Genomic DNA, 19,041 nt, shown 5'->3' with positions numbered 1-19,041 from the left:
TGGAAATAGCTCCAATCGCTGCTGTTTAAACATTTGTATACTGCTATCACAGACAGCAGCATTTAATGGAGCAAGGACTGGATGTCGATGGGTTACCATGGCAGATAGGAGCTTGCTGAAAATTGTTTGAAAAGAAAAAGCTGATTTTTATATACTTTTGAACTTGGTAAAAATATCAAAACAATTCCATCACGTACAGTTTTTGCACAAACACTGACTCACTCTATAGACTTCCAAAAGAATATAATTCCATAAAACTGCAAAAGGAATTCCTTTCATTCTTTTCTCAAGACCGTGCTCTAGTGTAATGCATTGATGTTCCTCAGCTGATGGAAAAATGTAAGTGTGAGTACAATGTGAGCGAGTGGAGACTCTATATTGATTCATCCAAAAAAATTCTGAAAGCTGCTACTGCAGAATGGCAGCAAATATTCCTCAGTACCTGTAGGACATTCTGGGCACTTGGAAGTAAACTAAGAATTTAGGCTACGTTTACACAGTGCATCTTTTGCTGTGTTTTTGGTGTGTTTTTGAGGTCACAAAGATGCACCAAAATACATGCATTTCCTCCTCCCAGCAAAGTCTATGAGATTTCTATTTTGCTGTCTACACATTGCATCTTTTGTTGGCTGCATCTTGGCTGCATTTTTCAAGATGCAGCATGTCAATTCTTTTTGCGTTTTACAGCATTTTTGAGCCTTTCCAGTCAATAGATTTCACTTACAAAACACATTGGGTAAAAATGAGATGCACTCTCAAGATGTACTCAAAATGCACATAACAAAAGATGCCCTGTGTGAACATAGCCTAAGGGGCACTTTGCACACTACGACATCACAAGCCAATGTTTGCGATGCCGAGCGTGATAGGCCCCGCCCCAGTCGCAGGTGCGATATCTAGTGATAGCTGCCGTAGCGAACATTATCGCTACAGCAGCTTCACACGGCACATACCTGTCCTGCAACGTCGCTCTGGCCGGCGACCCGCCTCCTTCCTAAGGGGGCGGGTCGTGCGGCGTCACAGCGACGTCACACGGCAGGCGGCCAATTGAAGCGGAGGGGCGGAGATGAGCGGGACATAAACATCCCACCCACCTCCTTCCTTCCTCATTGCAGCCGGGACGCAGGTAGATGTTCCTCGCTCCTGCGGCTTCATACACAGCGATGTGTGCTGCCGCAGGAATGAGGAACAACATCGTACCGGTCGCTGCAGCGAATTCATGAAAATTACCGACGCTACACCGATCACCCGATTGTGATGTGTTTGCAATCGGTGAATCTAGGCTTTACACGCTGCGACATCATTACCGGCGCTGGATGTGCGTCACTTTCAATTTGACCCCAACGAGATCGCAAGTGCGATGTCGCAGCGTGCAAAGTGCCACTAAGTCTTTATTGTCAAGAAACTTGACTACAAGAATCAACGATGGTCAATATGTGGTGATTTGAAAGTTCTGTCTTTGCTGCTTGGGTAGCAAGGAGGATACACAAAGTAGCCATGCTTTTTGTGTGAATGGGACAGCTGGGACAGGATTCATCACTGGTGCCAAAAAAGTTGGTAAATGAGAACATCTTTGCAACCTGGACTCAAGACAATTCCGTTTCGCACCACAGGGGGTGCTTTCACTGGTCCATACAAAGAAACGTGAGTATTAGCCACTTAAATAGGGTAATTTTTAACTCCACGTGTTACTTGTTAAAAACAAATTAAAAACCGGTTTTTAATTTGTTTTTAACAAGTAACACGTGGAGTTAAAAATTACCCTATTTAAGTGGCTAATACTCACGTTTCTTTGTATGGACCCGTGAAAGCACCCCCTGTGGTGCGAAACGGTACCGTCAACCTTGTGCTCCGCTCCCCCTGCACCCTCATGTCTGTTTCACCTGTCTGCAAGAAAAAATAAAGCAAGATTTGTTTGACAACCGCAGAGTGCTGCCATTTTCTCTTTGTGGCAAAAGAAGTATTTATCCTGGCACTTTGGCAACAGCACCACGGTCAGTCACTTCATCCTACCGTGTTTCCCCGAAAGTAAGGCCCTGTCTTACATTAATTTTACCCCCAAAAGTCCCACCCTGCCTTACTTTCGGCGGAGGCCTTACATTGGAAAAAAAAAAATAACAATTTCCCCCTCCCCCCTGCAGCCTCCCCATTGTTTGAGAGTCCGGCATCCACCCCATCCTCCCCCCTGCAGCCTCCCCATTGTTTGAGAGTCCGGCATGCACCCCATCCTCCCCCCTGCAGCCTCCCCATTGTTTGAGAGTCCGGAATCCACCCACCCCATCCTCCCCCCTGCAGCCTCCCCATTGTTTGAGAGTCCGGCATGCACCCCATCCTCCCCCCTGCAGCCTCCCCATTGTTTGAGAGTCCGGAATCCACCCACCCCATCCTCCCCCCTGCAGCCTCCCCATTGTTTGAGAGTCCGGAATCCACCCCATCCTCCCCCCTGCAGCCTCCCCATACAGTGGTTCTGCCCCCCACTCTGCCACCACACACACTGACACATACGGTACCGGTACAGACCCACACGGCACCCACACACATATCGTACCGGTACCGTACACACACACACACACACACACACACACACTCTGACACATACAGCCCCCATACACATACCGTACACACACAGAGAGAGAGTTTCGGAACTTACCGTTACTTTCCTTCTGCCGGGGACGCCGGGGACGCTGGACCAATGGGAGCGAGCCTGCAGGCGGTGACGTCGCGGCTGATTCGGCCAATCAGCTGCGAGCCGGCTGACTGGCCAATCACAGCTCGAGCTGATGGCCAGCAGGGAGCCTGTGACGAACAGGCTGATCGGCCAATCAGCATCAAGCAGGAAGAGCGTTGACCCGGGACGCGCCGCAGGCCGGCGAGATTGCGGGGGCCATTCACCAGAGGAGGTATACATTACGCCGCGACCACCACCCATAGGCGGCCTTACATTCCCCGGGCACCCCCGCTACCCTGCCTTACAATCGGGGGGTGCCCTACATTGGCGGACCCCCCCGAAACCCCCACCCTGCCTTACTTTCGGGGGGTCCTACTTTCGGGGAAACACGGTATGCACTCAGCTGTTTTTTCTGCAGCAAGTCCATGTGAGTATTAGCAGCTGAGGCTGCCTCTCAGAACACCCACGTGGCTGGCTCTAAACAGAACAGAGCCGAAAAGGACTTTGCTACAACAGCCTTACAGAGCGGTAAGCGGTCCAGTGCACCTTTTTCCTTTCTATTTCACTAAAGTGGACTCAAGACTATTGTTGTGGAAAATTTCGTTGATCCCATAAAAGTCCTCCTGCCTCCACTCTACACTAAGCTTGGACTGATGAAGCAGTTTGTGAAAGCTCTAACGAAAGAAGGAGACTTTTAAGTATCTGTGTACCAAGTTTCAGGGAAGTGTCAGAAGCAAAACTGAAGGAAGACATTTTGTAGACCCGTATATTTAGAAACTCATGAAGGATGTGTTAGAAACAAAAAGGCTTGGAATTCTTTTAAAGAAGTTGTGAAGAAATATCTAGGTAACAACAAACATATAACACTTAAGTCCATAGTGGAGAACATACTGAAACATTTCAAAGTCTTGACTGATGAATAATCTGAAGTTACATTTTTTACATTCACATTTGGACTACTTTCCTGAAAATCTTGGTGGTAGCAGAGAACAAAAAGAAACATTGTATCAGGATATTAAGGAGCTGGAACGACGATACCAAGGTAAATGGAACGTAAACATGATGGGGACGACTGCTGGATGCTTCACAGAGAAGATCTGCAGGCCTTCTATAAAAGAAAAGGAATCAAGAGAAGCTTTGAAGAGAAACAAAAAAGGTGCAAGAAATAATTTCCAATAAGGTTGCAAAATAATTGTTCAATAAATTTATATATACATTTTTGCCTACAATAAAGGTTGTTCTTTTTCATCTCACTTGTCCGTAATCTCACACACACTTGGTGCAAAATCCATACGTGACGGTTAAAAATAGAAGTGTTTTTTTTTTAAATCAAGACATAAGAGAACATAGGAATCCGACATTGGATTTTAATCAATTTTCATAAACCCAAATTTTGCATACCTGTGCTATCGAATTTACATTAGTAAGCAGTGGACAGATTATATTCTCGAGTCTAGGCTCTGTTCACATAAGTCTTTGTGGCCTCCATTTATAGCAATTTTGTAACAGATATATTACACGAGATGGACCCCACTGACTTGTACTGGACCCTGAGAGTTTTGTTTGAACTTTTTTAAAAAACATTTTAAATATTGTCACAGTGATAAAATCTTTAGGCTCTGTGCGCACTGGGAAGTGGAATTTTCTTGAGAAAATTCCGCATGCCCTCAAAGATTACCGCACCCGCGGTAAAAAACCGCGGGAAACCGCACCCGAAAACCGCATGCGGTTTGCCGCGGTTTGCTGCGGTTTTACCGCGGTATTGTTCGCGGTATCGCCGCGGTTTTGCCGCGTGCGGGTTGGGATGTGCTTTATTGCTTTCAATGCAATAAAGCACATTGAAGAAAAAAAAAAAAAAAAAAAAAAAAAAGTCATTTAATTCTGAGAGTAGATAGACAGAAGAATAGATAGAGGGATAGATAGAGGGATAGATAGATAGATAGATAGATAGATGACAGATCGCTGCATTTCCCACGGTCGGCAGTGAGTTCACATTACCGGCCGTGGGAAATGACCGGTAATTACCTCTGCTGCTTTCATTCAGCCTGTCTGTGACAGTCGCGGCTGGATGGAAGCAGCGCTGGACGTCGGACCTGGATTATGCCGGAGCTTTGGTGCGGGAGGGGTTAATAAAATGGTGAACGAGGCTTGTTTGTTTTATTTAAAATAAAGGATTTTTCTGTGTGTTTTTTTCACTTTACTTACGGGTTGATCATGTCAGCTGTCACATAGACGCTGCCATGATCAAGCCTGGGGTTAATGGCGGTGATCCGCCACCATTAACCCCTTGTATTACCTTGCCACCACTGCTACACGGTGGCAAGAAGAGCCGAGGACACGCCGGCATTGTCGCATATTGCATGCGACAGTGCCGGGGCAGCTGCAGCTGATATTCTCGGCTGCGGGAGGGGGAGTGAGGCGGGGGACATTATCCCTGCCCCTCTCCCTCCCCAGCCTGAGAATACCGGGCCGCTGCTGTGTGCTTACCTCGGCTGGAAGGTAAATATGCAGCGGAGCCCACGTTCTTTTTTTCCTATATTTCCGTTTTCTTTCTATGTGTGTTCTATGTGTCTGTGTCTATGTGATCTATGTGTCTGTGATGTCTGTGTGTGTCTGTGTTGTGTGTGTGTTTACTCTGCACGACTTCCTGTTCCTGTAATGACATCACTTCCCTGCAAAACCGCAAGCAAGTGATGCACATTACCGGAGGTAAACCGCAAAATACCGCAGGGAATAACGCAGGAAAACGCAGTGAACCGCACAGAATTTGCTGCCTGCGTTATTCCCTGCGGGATTTCTTGATTAACATTGAGTCAATGGAGTGAAATCCCGCAGCGCTGTGCGGAAAAGAAGTGACATGCACTTGTTTTTGCTGCGGGAATCCCGCAGCAAAACACGCAGCTGTCAAATTCCGCCTAGTGCGCACAGGATTTTTTTTCTCCATAGGATTTGCTGGTGATTCACTGCAGAGATGTTATGAACATTTTCTGCAGCGAAACATGCAGCAAATCCGCGGCAAAATCCGCGAAAAATCCGGTAAGTGCGCACATAGCCTTATTCATCAATTTTATAATGTACAGTATTTCCACCATTAAAAATAGAGGCACAGCGGTAAAAGCAAACAACATATTGAATGATTTACTAAGTCACTTGTATGAGTAAACCTTACAGAAGTGGTCCCCAGCCTTTGTACCTTGAGTAGGCAGTCAAATGCAATACAAATCGAGATGATACATATTAAACGTGAATGTAAAAGAGATATTAAATTTGCCGCTTCTGTTAAATATCGGCATATAGGTATTATGCCTTTCAAATTGTCACTTTTGGCACTATTAAGGGGTTAAGACATGCCTGTATTTTTTTTTTTGCAAGAATGGTTAATGTGTCGGCACTAGTGCATGTGGGCAGAACTAAGTTCTCCTTTGATGACGAGTGAAACAGCTGGGGTTTGCTAGCCATGGGTGACTCTCAACCCACTGGTTAGGGACCACGGCCTTGCAACGTGCGTTACTTCATTAGGCACTTTCACAGTGATGGTAAAAGAGAAATTATTTTTTATATACACATTTTCATATACATACAATTTACTTCATTGACTTGTCCTACAATTACTTGTCCTCTAAGTAACCGTTACCCTGTTTTTTCTCTATTGATATTGCTCTACAGCTCGACACAATTGTAAACTCAAATATGCTTCATAAATGCACCTAATGGGGTCATGATTACAGATGAGCGAACCCGAGGTTCGGTGTTCGGACCAAACACAGACTTTACAGAAAAGAAAAAAAAAAGTTCAGGTTTGGAGATCAGATGCTTTACATATGCAAACCTTTCACGCGGGCATCAATGTGCTCGGGTATACTCAGGGTTCAGCCGAGTGTGAGCCGTTTGCAGTGTTTTAACGGTTCGCACTGGGGGTAACAACTGCGTGATCAGATGTAGTTTGCAACAAAAAAAGTGGAATAACCTCGCCCACCCGCCCCCGGAATTGATCTGTTTATGGCTGGCTGCATGTGGGTAGAGACCCGAACTGCCCAAGTAGTGACTTCCATTGAGGTTCAGGTCAAGTCCAGAATCGAAACTTTATCTAAACTTCCACAGGTCCACTCATCTCTAGTCATGATCCATCCAAATCTCTATATAAATACTCCATGAAGGAAACTGAGGTACCTAGAGAGGATTACTTCAGACATATCAGCACCGATAGATGCTTTTATTTCTTATTAAACCTAAGATTAAAAACAATGAGCAAATACCCCGAAGTAAATAAAAACTAGTATGTGTAAATAATGTATTGTACTTTGATCACAAAAGCGTAGAAGCCATCCCTCCGCAACAACATGTGCTCAATGCAGATGGTCCCAAACTCAAGTATCTCACCTCGCTATGCCTCAGCAGGCCTCAAAATAAACAGGGGCAGAGCAGGACCTGGCTTTTAAGAAGTTTTCTTTTAATCAAAATAGTGTCAACTAATTACTGAATGTACTCTTACTAACTATTTAGTTACTGCAGAGTATTTGCTCATTGTTTTTACCCAAGGTTTTGCCTGTTAACAGTCCCACCTATGCATTGTACTTATGCCAACAGGTGTGCCAGCCCATTTCTTCGGTTTTACTTTTATGTTGTTATAGTGTCGGCATCTCTCAGGGATCCAGGCGTACTCACTTCCCCGGCCGGGTCAGGTCCTACCCCACACTCCCCCGGTCATCCACATGTCTTGCTGTCCTCTCCTCACGCAGGGGCCTGTGCAAATGGCAAAGGCTCCCCAGATTGTGTGCACGTGCGCATGTGCACCGGCCCTCTTGAAGAGCCAGTGCATTATTTCCAGGAAATGCCTCTCAGCCTATGGCTGAGAGTCACTATGTATTTAAGGCACCCTCCCAGTAGGGGAGGTGCCTGCGCAACGCTCCTAGTTAGTCAGTATCACAGTCTGCTAGCTAGCTAGTTGTCAGGTCCCATTATCCCTGTGCCCGTCACCCTCTACCTGCCTTCCCATACCTGTCTGTTCCTGCTGTACCAACAATTCCTGTCTACCAACCTGCCTCAGTCACCTCACCTGTACCTGTCTATAACTTAGTCTGTCACCTGTCCTAGGTGTCAGCTGCCACAGTCCCAGTCTCTGGGAGTGGTACCTGGCGTCCGCCTTGCGGTAGGCAATTAGGTAAGCCCCTCCCACTAAAAGGTAAGCCCAGGTCCCCTTGTGGTCCAGTGGGTCCACTAATGCCACTCGCTGCCCCTACATCGGCCGTGAGAATTACAGTTGTTATGATCTGAAGTAGGAAAGGAAACCCCTAGATTTTAGCATTTCAGCACAGGAAAAAAGATTTCAGATGAAGGAAATTAAATGTAATTTGAGTTGTTTCCTATAATAACATTTTAAATTCTCAAATATATTTGGTCTAATAAAGAAGTCACAAATATAAAAGAATTCTAAAGCTCACACCCAATTAGATGTAGTGCATCTGCCTAGCTATTTTAAGAAGCAGGGTTTTTTCCCTATTTATTCAGGCAAATTTGCCATTCAAGAATAAAGGGAAGGATTAATTATAGGAAGTGCAATTTCCCTTCATCCCCTCTGAGCAGTCCACAATTATCAATATATTTCAATATTAAGGGTTGGAGGGCTATTCTATTTTCCATACTACAATCATATTTGTGCCCAAGGGACCTCCACTAACCATGATCTGCTCCATTCAAGCATCTGTCTCTCAGCCAGGAACAGATCTGACGTCTTGCGTTTTATTTTAGAAGATAGCGCCCATTAAACCCCAATTATTGTGAGAGTTAGAAAGTATTGGCACTAACATTGAACAACAGTCTGTATCTTAGATCTACAATACCTGCTGTAGTTGTGGGCGGATTTAAACTATGTGCACAAGTTGCATTTATTTTGCATTTTTTCATGTGTTTGTTCTTGCAGATTTTAAAGCAATACTGCAAGGAAAAAAAAGCATCTCAGCCCAGTCTGAGATTCCTGACTTGCTGTGCACACGCTGCTTCTTTTAGGGCTCATGCGCACGTAACTGCTGAATATTCTGCAGCGATTTGACAGCACATGTGCGCTTCAAATCGCTGCAGAAACACTGCATAATTGATGCAGTATTTTTGTTAAAAAAGCCGATTTCATGCGCTATGGCTGCTGCCCCCACCATAGACAGAGTGGGAGCTGCATGCAGAACGCACAAATAACAGACATGCTGCTTTTATGAACGCACGGATTTAGGTCAAAATTTTAGCACCCAAATCGCTGCGTTCAAAAAAAGTAACGTGCGCACGTATCATACATAGATTGTGCAGGGAACGCAGGACGCATGCAATTACGCTGCAGTGCAATACGCAGCGTAAATGAATGTAAGTGCAAAACGTGTGCATGAGCCCTTATCCTTGCAGATTTTGTTGCTGAAAAAAGAAGCAGCATGTCATTTACTTCTGCATTTCTTTTCTGCATTTCTATAATCCCCTGCAATGTTTTATCACTACATTGGATTATTTTGCAGTACTTTGCCTCACATATAGTGCATAGAGCATGGTGTGTGAGGCTCTACATAGCTCAGTAAACCGGGGTCATCATGGTGATAACCCAGGGTTACCATGGCAGCAATTGGGTTCCTGTGATTGCACTACAGGGACTTGATTGCCAGGGTGAGGTAAGCAATTCCTCTCTCTGCCTCCTGAATGCTGCTATCACATTGATTGCGGCATTCAGGGGGTTAAACTACCGGAAGCGGCACAGGGACCACTTTGGGCAGGGAGAGCTGGAGACCCAGGGGCAATAGCAGGGTACAGCGCCTGAACCTCCACGATCATCATGACTAAAAATAAAGCACATAAAAAAGCAGGAACAAAATGCAATATAAATTGCCAGTTTTTTCAGCTCTTTTCTGCCAAAACATGCTTTTTTATATGCAGAGAAGAAGTACACAATAAAGCAACGTGTGCACATAGCCTTATAGCTCTTAGCTCACCATGTATAACAACATAAAAACTGTTTACTTCATTTCAGATTTCACAAAATCCTATTAAAATTGAGATGTTTAAGAATAAGCACCTATCAAATGACAAGAAACACATATATGTTATAAGGAAATGAAATGACATATACACAAAACAAATGGTTTCACATTGGGATCCGATTACCAATAATAAAAATAAGTTTCTAATCTTGTTTCCACAGTGGAATGTTATATGTGACTCTGCGGCTTCATGTGACAAATGTCCAGGATTAGACACATGAAACCACCATGAGAATGTACGACTCCTCTTCTTACAGAAGCACCAAAAGGACATGATGTTTCTCCATTCCTTCTGAATATTTCCTCAAACATTGGGTCCGTTTCTTGTACATCATCTGCTAGGAAGAAGCAAAGACTATGCACTCTCAGATATACTGAGCAGGTAGTCTTCAGAGTTCATGATGTGGTCCGTCCACTCATTACACAGCTCGTTCATTGATGGCCCCGTGCCGCCATACTCTGGGGGGAGGATATGCTCTGCAAAATGCTGATGAAGAGTTGGCATGTAATAGCTACCATGCAAATGGACCTAAAAGTACAGAAGAAGGGATATTATACATGATGACGAGGCTGAAATTAGACAATTCATATCTATTCTTAGAGTGGGTTCAGATATGGCAGATATTTCCTCTTCAAGATTTTCTCATCAAATCAGCAGCAAAATCTGTACTTGGGACTCAATTTGCTCTTTGTCTAACTACAGACCTGTTATCTACAAGATTGCAACCTCTTGTACCTAGTGACCCACAGTCATCTCACTCTGTCTGCAAGTCCAAGGAGATTCTCACTGTACAATGGTTACCTCTAAACCACAAAAAGAGGAATTACATTTTCCCCAAAAAATTCAGAAAAATTCACAGCAAGAAAAAGCGACAATGTTTACCTGCCCAGGCCACAGAAACAAATGCACTCACAGGATGCAGCAAAACCTGTTGCCTCCATTTTTAGTAAGGGGTTTAGCTGCATCGTGTGAGTGCATTTGTTTATGTGGCCTGGGCAGGTAAACATTGTTGCTCTTTCTTACTGTGAATTTTTCAGAATTTTTGGGGGAAAATGTAATTCCTCTTTTCGTGGGTTAAATTTAATTCCTTTTTATGTAGTTTTGCTTTTAAATCTAGTGCATGGACTTGCTAGCATGAGGACCCTTGACGCGGGTGGCGAGCATCCGGATTTTGGCCAAAATATCAACTAGTACCATATTATATTATATTTGTGTATATGTATGTCTGTGTGTGTGTATATATATATATATATATATATATATATATATATATATATATATATATACATACATACATATACATCTATATCTATATATATATATATATATACACACACACACGCTAGTGTGATGACTATTTTAAAAATTTTGCAAAACGAAAATGAAACCCCTTACATTCGAGGAACAATTGCATTCAAATGACATTAGTATCATCAAATTTGTAAAATATTCAAAAAAAGTTCCTTCTCTTTTTCCTTTCAAAATTTTCAAAAAAAAAGATTTTTTTGAATGCATTCCATATGTTGAAAAGCTCTCCAATCTCACGCGGATGCCAACGAACTGCCAAATTCTTGGAAACTTCAGTCTTCTGTTCAACAGCGAGAAACGGCGACTGGATTGAGGAAAAAATATAATAATGGATATAGAATTGCTCTGGAGGGAAACTCTAGACTTCCCACTTTTATCCAGTGCACTCATCAGAAAGAAACTCAATCGTCTGATTGATCTTAATGACAAAAAGAAACCTTCTGATAAATTCACTGCAACACTTTCTCAGTTATTTGATGTCACCAACGTTAATGGAGAATGGAAAAACTCGGAGGATAAAGAGCTCTACCTGAGGCAAGTTGAGAGTGGAGGCAAGGTTGGTTATTCGACGCTCAAACAAGTTCCTTTGGAATCAATTCATCCAGGAAAACGAAACCGACTTTCAATATTTCAAGCTCAAGCCAGCACTTCGCAATCACAACCCACACATGATATTGTCTCTGAATCTTTACCCGAGACTACAAAGCCAACCTCTTCTTCCGAGTCATCTTCTCCTGAACGCACACCGAAATACAAAAGAGCAAGCACTACAACAGCGAGTTTACTGGTACTGAAAAACAACATTTCTACACATAAAGCAAATAAAGTGCTTGCAACCATTGCTGAACAAGGTCATCATGTACCGGTTCCAAGTCAGTCGGGTGTCTGGAGACGAATAATCTCAGAAGGACAGAAAATGAAAACCAAAATTTTTGAAAAACTTCAACGCAAAGATCCTTATTGTCTCCACTTCGATGGTAAAAGAATCCAAGGGGAAGAGTATCAAGTAGTTCTGCTGAAAAATACCACAACCGAAATCAAACTCGGTATTCTGAAATGTGAGAATGGTTCTGCCACGGCTATTCACAAGGAACTACATCAGCTAATTGATGAATACGATGCTTGGGAAAATATTCACATGATAATGTGCGACACAGCAGCAGTAAATACTGGTCGTTTGAACGGGATTGTAACGCTGCTACAGGATGATGTCTTGAGAAAAGGCTTTCAGAGGCCACAATACATTGGCTGTCAACACCATGTACTCGACCTCCTACTGAAGCACGTCATGAATTTCCTTATTCCAGAGTCAACGAAGAAACCAGAACTCAATTATTTCTTCATTGACAAATTAACAGAAAACTATGCCTCACTTCAGATTGATAACCACCAAGTTGCAACAGATTATGTCAACACAGGCGAGAATCCTGGATGGCGAGATGATTTCAAGTTCTTATATGAACTATGTCAGGCATATCGTCATTACAAAACAACATCACGTTGGCCTCGAATCAGTTGGAAGAAACTCGCAAACCTGCACATGGCAAGATGGAACTCGCGAGCTGTATATGCTGTTATAGCATTTTTTCTGATACCAGAGTGGCGCCGCGTCCTCGGTATAGCATGCGACTTCATCTGCTATGAATGGGCAAATGCCTGGTTCCAGTCGCAACACTACAACGAAGCGTCCTTCAATGAACTGTTAACCTCACTCACCAAGACAAAGTGCAAGAAGGCAATTAAGTGTTTGAAGGCGCACTGGTTGGTCGAGGAGTCATTAATTGACATTCCCAGATCAAACCAAAATGCTGAACGTGCTGTAAAACTGATGGAGGAACTACATGTGAAATCGAAAAAAATTGAATTTTTGAATCTAAAATTCTTAGGAAAAAATAATTTTAAAACACTTCTTTTGTACATATTGTACTTATAATTAACTGTTTTATACCGTATTTGTTAAAAAACAAATAATAAAAGTTGCATGGTTATTACTATTATCGTTTCAATAATGCAAAATTGCATGTCCTTTTTTGGGGGGAAAAAATAATTTTTGCCTTATTTCATTTGAATGAAAGGGGGAACTTTTTAAAAAAAAAACAAAAAAAAGCAATACTTATTCTTAAATTACCCATAAAAGTTCCTCGATTGCACATGGTTTCATAAAAAAAAAATTGTCATTACACTAATACACACATATTTTTTTTTTTTTTTTGCACTTACATCTTTTTACAGGATACAGCCATGCCCTTTAATGTAGGCCTTGAAAACTACGGTCTCCGTTCCTGTGTGGTGCACTTACATAGTGTGGGCAGCCTGCCTAGTCTAAAGACCGCTTTACACGCAACGACATTGCTAACGAGATATCGCTGGGGTCGCGGAATTCGTGACGCACATCCGGCCTCGTTAGCGAGGTCGTTGCATGTGACACCTATAAGCGACCGCTAACGATCAAAAATACTCACCTAATCGTTGATTGTTGACACGTCGTTCCTTTCCCAAATATCATTGCTCATTTTCGACGCAGGTTGTTCGTCGTTCCTGAAGCAGCACACATCGCTAAATGTGACACCCCGGGAACGACGAACAGCATTCCTGCGTCCTCTGGCAACGAGGTGGGCGTGTCGTTAATGCGCTGGTCTCCGCCCCTCCGCTTCTATTGGCGGGCCGCTGTGTGACTTTGCTGTGACGCCGCACAAACTGCCCCCTTAAAAAAGAGGTTGTTCGCCGGCCACAGCGACGTCGCTAGGAAGGTAAGTATGTGTGACGCGTACCGGCGATATTGTTCAACACGGGCAGCGATTTTCCCGTGATGCACAAACGACAGGGGCGGGTACTTTCGCTAGCGACATCACTAGCGATGTCGCTGCGTGTAAAGCAGCCTTTAGAGTAAGGGCATCACTAATAGGCTGTAAGCCAGACACTGTGCACCTACATGTGTGAACGGCACCCTATACAAGCCAATTTGTGTGCAATTTTAATGCAAAGCAATCACCCCCTCCATGGAGTGGCAGTGTGTGAGTGGTTGCTCCATCAGTGTTTTGCACCTGTTGCCTCCATCTTTATCAAGTGGTTTGCTGCATCCTGCGAGTGCATTTGTTTCTGTGGCCTGGGCAGGTAGACACTGTTGCTCTTTCTTGCTGTGAACAATGGCTACCTCTGCAATACCAGATTTTCTGAATTGAATTTAGTGGTTTAAAAATAGGTGGGAAAATAAGTAAAATATGAAGCATGAAGTCTCAGGAGGCCCCTTACACAAGGGATACTCTATTAGGTCTGCCGAAATTGGCAGAACAGGCCAACTTTTCTTTTATGAATATGGTCACCCTTAACCCATCTATATGGGGGCAGTGATCATACGAACAAACATTTCCAGTCATTGTCTAATGTAATCCCACCCCGGAGATCTCACAAATGTGCAAATGCTCTTTACTTTTCTATGATCTAAAAAATTCTCTGGGTTAGACAGGGGATGTCCTGCTGACAATAAAAGTGAGGTGGAGCGAGCGCCATTACAGCATCCATAAGAGTATGTGCACATGGAGACAGAAAACACTCCTATGTGGTGTGTTGTGTCCATAAGCAGTTTTTTGTTAAATTTGAGTAGAGATGAGCAGACTCATGGAAGTTAGGGTTCGGTAGTAATTTAGTCAAAGGTTTGTTTCGGGATCCGAACTTGATCTGAACTGGACTCCGGAGCCCGAACCCCATATAAGTCAAGAAATAATGGGCTCAACTCCATAGATGAGTATAATGGATGTCTCAGATTGGATATGTGACGCCCTGGGCAAGCCAGGGGTCACAGGTCATCACACCACCACACCCTACACCCCAGCTAGGCACATCTAAGCTAACCCAAAAATCCTTGTTGCCTTCCTCCAGGGGCTGATGTTCACACCAGGGGGTGGGCCAGGCGGTTGGCTCCGCCCACCGAGGAGTTCACAGCCCTGGAGGCGGGAAGAACCAGGCAGATAGAGTTTGGAGTTTGAAGAGAGTTGAAGTCTAGCTGAGGGCTAGAGTGGAGTCAGCTCAGGGAAGAGCTAGAGTGAGGAGTAAACAAGTAGCTGAGGAAAGGGAAAGTGACAGTTTGTGAAGCCTGAAGCTGGTCCGGGTGTGTGCCCCGGGCCGAGAGACAGCAAGGTCAGCAGACGGCGGTGACTGTCTGGAGGGGTGACTGCTCGGAGGTTGCTGGAAGGACCGCGGACGGGTGGTGACCCGGCGGTTTGGAGCAGTATACGAGGAACAGTCAGCACCAGGGCAGGGGCCTTTCGGACCCCGGCAAGGCTAGGAGTCGCCATAATTTGCCAAATCCGTCAGTGAAGGGGACGACTGTCTCCCAACAACCAAGTCCCGATTGAAGGCAACAGTCCAACCGTAACGGAGAGACACCGCCACCGCTAGGGCACCAGTTTCTCAGGGCCAGCGCCAGCGCGCAAAGTAGGGCTCCTTCGGCCCAGATTGAAGCCAAGGAGCGGGTAACCGGTGGGAACCCATCGCTACCAACACAGAAACATTAGGTTCAGGAAGAGTGACCGTCACCGACACCTACTGGGGAAAGCAAGTGCAGCCGTCCGTGGGAACCGTCTTTCCAGCCGTGTGTTTTACCGAGAACTGTGTCATCGTCTCAGGCTGAGTGAGTACCACAGTGCCGCAAGGCACAGCGCTGCTCCCGCGTCCCTGCGCCCACCAAGCCCTGCATCTCCCACCTCATCCCTGGGCCCCGGGATCACCAACCCCTACCCACGGAGGGGCAACACAACAACTGGCTGCTCCATACCATCACTCCCGGGATCCCCATACAGAGCAGCGGTGGTGTCAACAAATCACCACAACCGTGGGTGGCGTCACGGACAATAAACTATATCCCAACACCCAATCCCCTTTCACTCATGGGCGAGGAGCGCCGCTAGAGTCCCCGGGATCCGGCCCATCGCTCGAGCCACCGAGCAGCAGCAGGCCGCAGCAGCCGCGGCAGCCGGACCCGAGCAGTAGGGAGAGCGCGGCGTCCCCTCCTCCGCCCGCGACAGATAGTTCGGCCCTCTGCCTACATACAGCGAGCTATAAACAGAGCAATTCCGGGGAAGGGAAGTCAGAGTTTTGGAGGGGTTTTTTTTACACACTACATCCGAAACAATTGCTTTTACACCCAGTGAGAGGTTTTTAGAGACTGTACACAGCTGGCAATGAGCTGAGCACCGAGTGTACCCGATCACCCGGATGCTCGATTGAGTGGTTAGCATAGGAACAGCACCTGAACTCGGACACTGATTTTTTTTTTCTTAACAGACGCATTTGGGTGTGAGCCTCGGATACCCGGTGCCTGGTACAAACCAAGAACTTTACTGTTCGGGTTCGCTTATCCCTACTTTTGAGGAATCTTTTTCTGTAATTTTTTTGTGTTTTTTGTGGACAAATTCTTTGCTTTCTTTTTAATACAATGAAGTAACAAATGAAAGGCAAACGTTTTCATGGGCCTAAAAAAACAATTAGACGTCCAACAATCTTTTGTGATGTTTTGGTTGCCTTCCCTTCGACTTCTATTGTACTGTATGGAGAAGCTTCATTGTGGAAAATGCCTTAGGAACTTACAGGTCACTTATTTTAAGTGTTTAGTATCTTTGAGAACCTGATGCTAACAAAAAGAAATAAAAAGACTGAACGTATGACCAGAAAATCGTTTTTCAATAGAAATCGATAGGAAGTCTATGAAGTCTTCAGCAATTTCTCAGGCATTTTATTAGCAGAATTGCTCCAAAAGACTCCTCAGAAAACTCCACATAGCCCAAGACTGTCCTCAAACTAGTGTCAGCCATACCGTGTCCTCTGCTCTCCCATTTTGGCTCACTTACCCTTTGCTGGATCTTTTCAGGAAGAAATGGCTTGATTAACGAGAATACCGGGTAGAAAAAGAGAGGCTCATTTAGAAGATGGATCCCTCTGACTTTAAGGGGGAAAGAGTCCTGAAAGAATAAACAGATGCAATCACAAAATGTTAATTCCTTGGAAGCATATACAGTACATCTTACCTTTGAGGCAATCATTTCTCCTGGTACAGTTTTCCTCCCAAATGTGCCTCTTGTTCTGCTTTCCATAATTTAAATACTCATTTTTCACTAATTCACTCTTATTTCAGAGCTTTTTAATTTTATGCACTGACTTAATTCAGGCTCGGATTGTACAGTGACAAGGAGACTAAAGGGGGTGTTACATGCAGCGATATCGTTAGCGATATCGCTGGTGAAAGCACCCGCCCCTGTCGTTTGTGCGTCACGGGCAAATCGCAGCCCATGGCACACAAAATCATTAGGAGCCGTCACATGTACTTACCTACCTAGCGATGTCGCTATGTCCGGCGAACCGCCTCCTAATAAGAGGGTGGTTCGTTCGACGTCACTAAGTGGCCGCCCAATAGAAGTGGAGGGGCGGAGATGAGCAGGACATAACATCCCGCCCACCTCCTTCCTTCCTCATTGCCGGCGGCCGCAGGTAAGCTGTAGTTCATCGCTCCCAAGGTGTCACACATAGCGTTGTGTGCTGCCTCGGGAACGACCAACAACCTGCGTGCACAACAATGAACGATTTTTTGAAAATGAACGACGTGTCAACAATGGACAATAAGGTGAGTATTTTCCATCATTAACGGTCGTTCGTGCGTGTCACACGCAACAACGTCGCTAACGATGCTGGATGTGTGTCACAGAATCCGTGACCCCGGCGATATAACGTTAGATATGTCGTTGCATGTAATGGGACCGTAAGGTTGTGTTATTGTTGCTGTATTTCTATGATTTTACTACACCTCACGCTCACTTCAATTGTCACTGCTGAAATTTTAGACGTACCACTAAATGTGATATCTTTTTTAGGATAGTCAGAACTTTTTTGCAGTGTGTGAGTGAAAGACAAACTTGGTGACAGGTTCCATTTAAATGGAATTTATCAATAACACGACCCCTAGGTTGGGCGGAATAGATGATCATTAGGAAAGATACCTATTATAACGCCATCTGCTGTGAGTGAAAGTCATAATTTATTAATATTCAAAGTAGGTTTGCAAGTGCACTGCATATCAATGCACTTGCAGTATATAGCCCCTCTTTGCTTCTCCCTATCAGTTCCGTCCCTGATTTCCGATTAACAGTCATAATTGAGGCTTTGTAGCAGAATTATTATTATTTTTTGTAATGTCATAATTAGAGATGAGCGGATCCGTCGAGGTTTGGTTCGGTGAGTTCAACCGGACTTTGGATAAAGTTCAGTTTGGGACTCGACCTGAACCCCAATGGAAGTCACTGGGCAGTTCGGGTTTTTCCAGACATACAGAAAGCCAAAAACAGATCACTTCTGGAGAACGGAGTTTGGGTATTTTCCATATTTTTTTTTTTGGTGCACACTACATCAGATAACGCTGTTGTTATCCCCAGTGTGAGCTGATCAAACACTGCACTGGACTGAGCACCGAGTGTACCCGAGCACAACGATGGTGGTCTGCATACATAAAGTACCCAATGTCCAAAGTCGAATATTGTTGTTTTTTTTTTTTAATAAAGTCCACCATGTTTGGTACGAACACCAAACTAAGGTTTGCTCATCTCTAGTCATAATGTTCCCTCCACTGTTGACTGTCAATTAAGACACTAGGAGTGGTGCTTTCAGGAAAAAGTGAAGATGAGCCACAGACTGCATTGATATGTGCAGTTGCTAACCTAATTTTCAAAAAAGGCAAATTTTGCCACAGCAGATGGCGCTGTAATAGTGTAATAGATAGCTTGCATAATGTTTTACATCGTCACATCCTGCATTACCTCTGATTGTTCAGTGGTTACTGAAAAGTTTGCTTTAATGCTAAAATCAAACAATATAATTTTAGCAAAGGTTAGTGATGAGCAGACCCATGGATGTTCAGGTTCACTGGGTTTCGCTGGACTTTAAAAAAAAAATGTTTGGTTCGATACCCAAACTTGACCCCAGAAGCTAAAGCCCATAGAAGTCAATGGAGACCCGAACTTGTGTACTATAAAATGGTCGTAATGAGGGCTAGGGGGCTGCAAATG

The 19,041-nt window shown here is 44.4% G+C and overlaps 1 protein-coding gene across 1 annotated transcript in view; it reads right to left on the bottom strand.

Moving 5' to 3' along the window:
- Window positions 1–3,460: 3,460 nt before the first annotated feature.
- TTPA (alpha tocopherol transfer protein) overlaps window positions 3,461–19,041 on the bottom strand; it is a 65,682-nt gene continuing 50,101 nt past the window's right edge. Inside the window, exons 4-5 of the mRNA XM_075353239.1 lie at window positions 16,837–16,947; window positions 3,461–10,210 (exon numbers count right to left, since the gene is read on the bottom strand). Coding sequence (XP_075209354.1) covers window positions 10,037–10,210; window positions 16,837–16,947 — 285 coding nt within the window. The 3' untranslated portion in view covers window positions 3,461–10,036. The remainder of the gene's footprint in view (window positions 10,211–16,836; window positions 16,948–19,041) is intronic.

This window comes from Anomaloglossus baeobatrachus, chromosome 6, assembly GCF_048569485.1.
Source record: "Anomaloglossus baeobatrachus isolate aAnoBae1 chromosome 6, aAnoBae1.hap1, whole genome shotgun sequence".
NCBI lineage: Eukaryota > Metazoa > Chordata > Amphibia > Anura > Aromobatidae > Anomaloglossus > Anomaloglossus baeobatrachus.
This window is presented reverse-complemented; position numbering and strand designations above follow the sequence as displayed.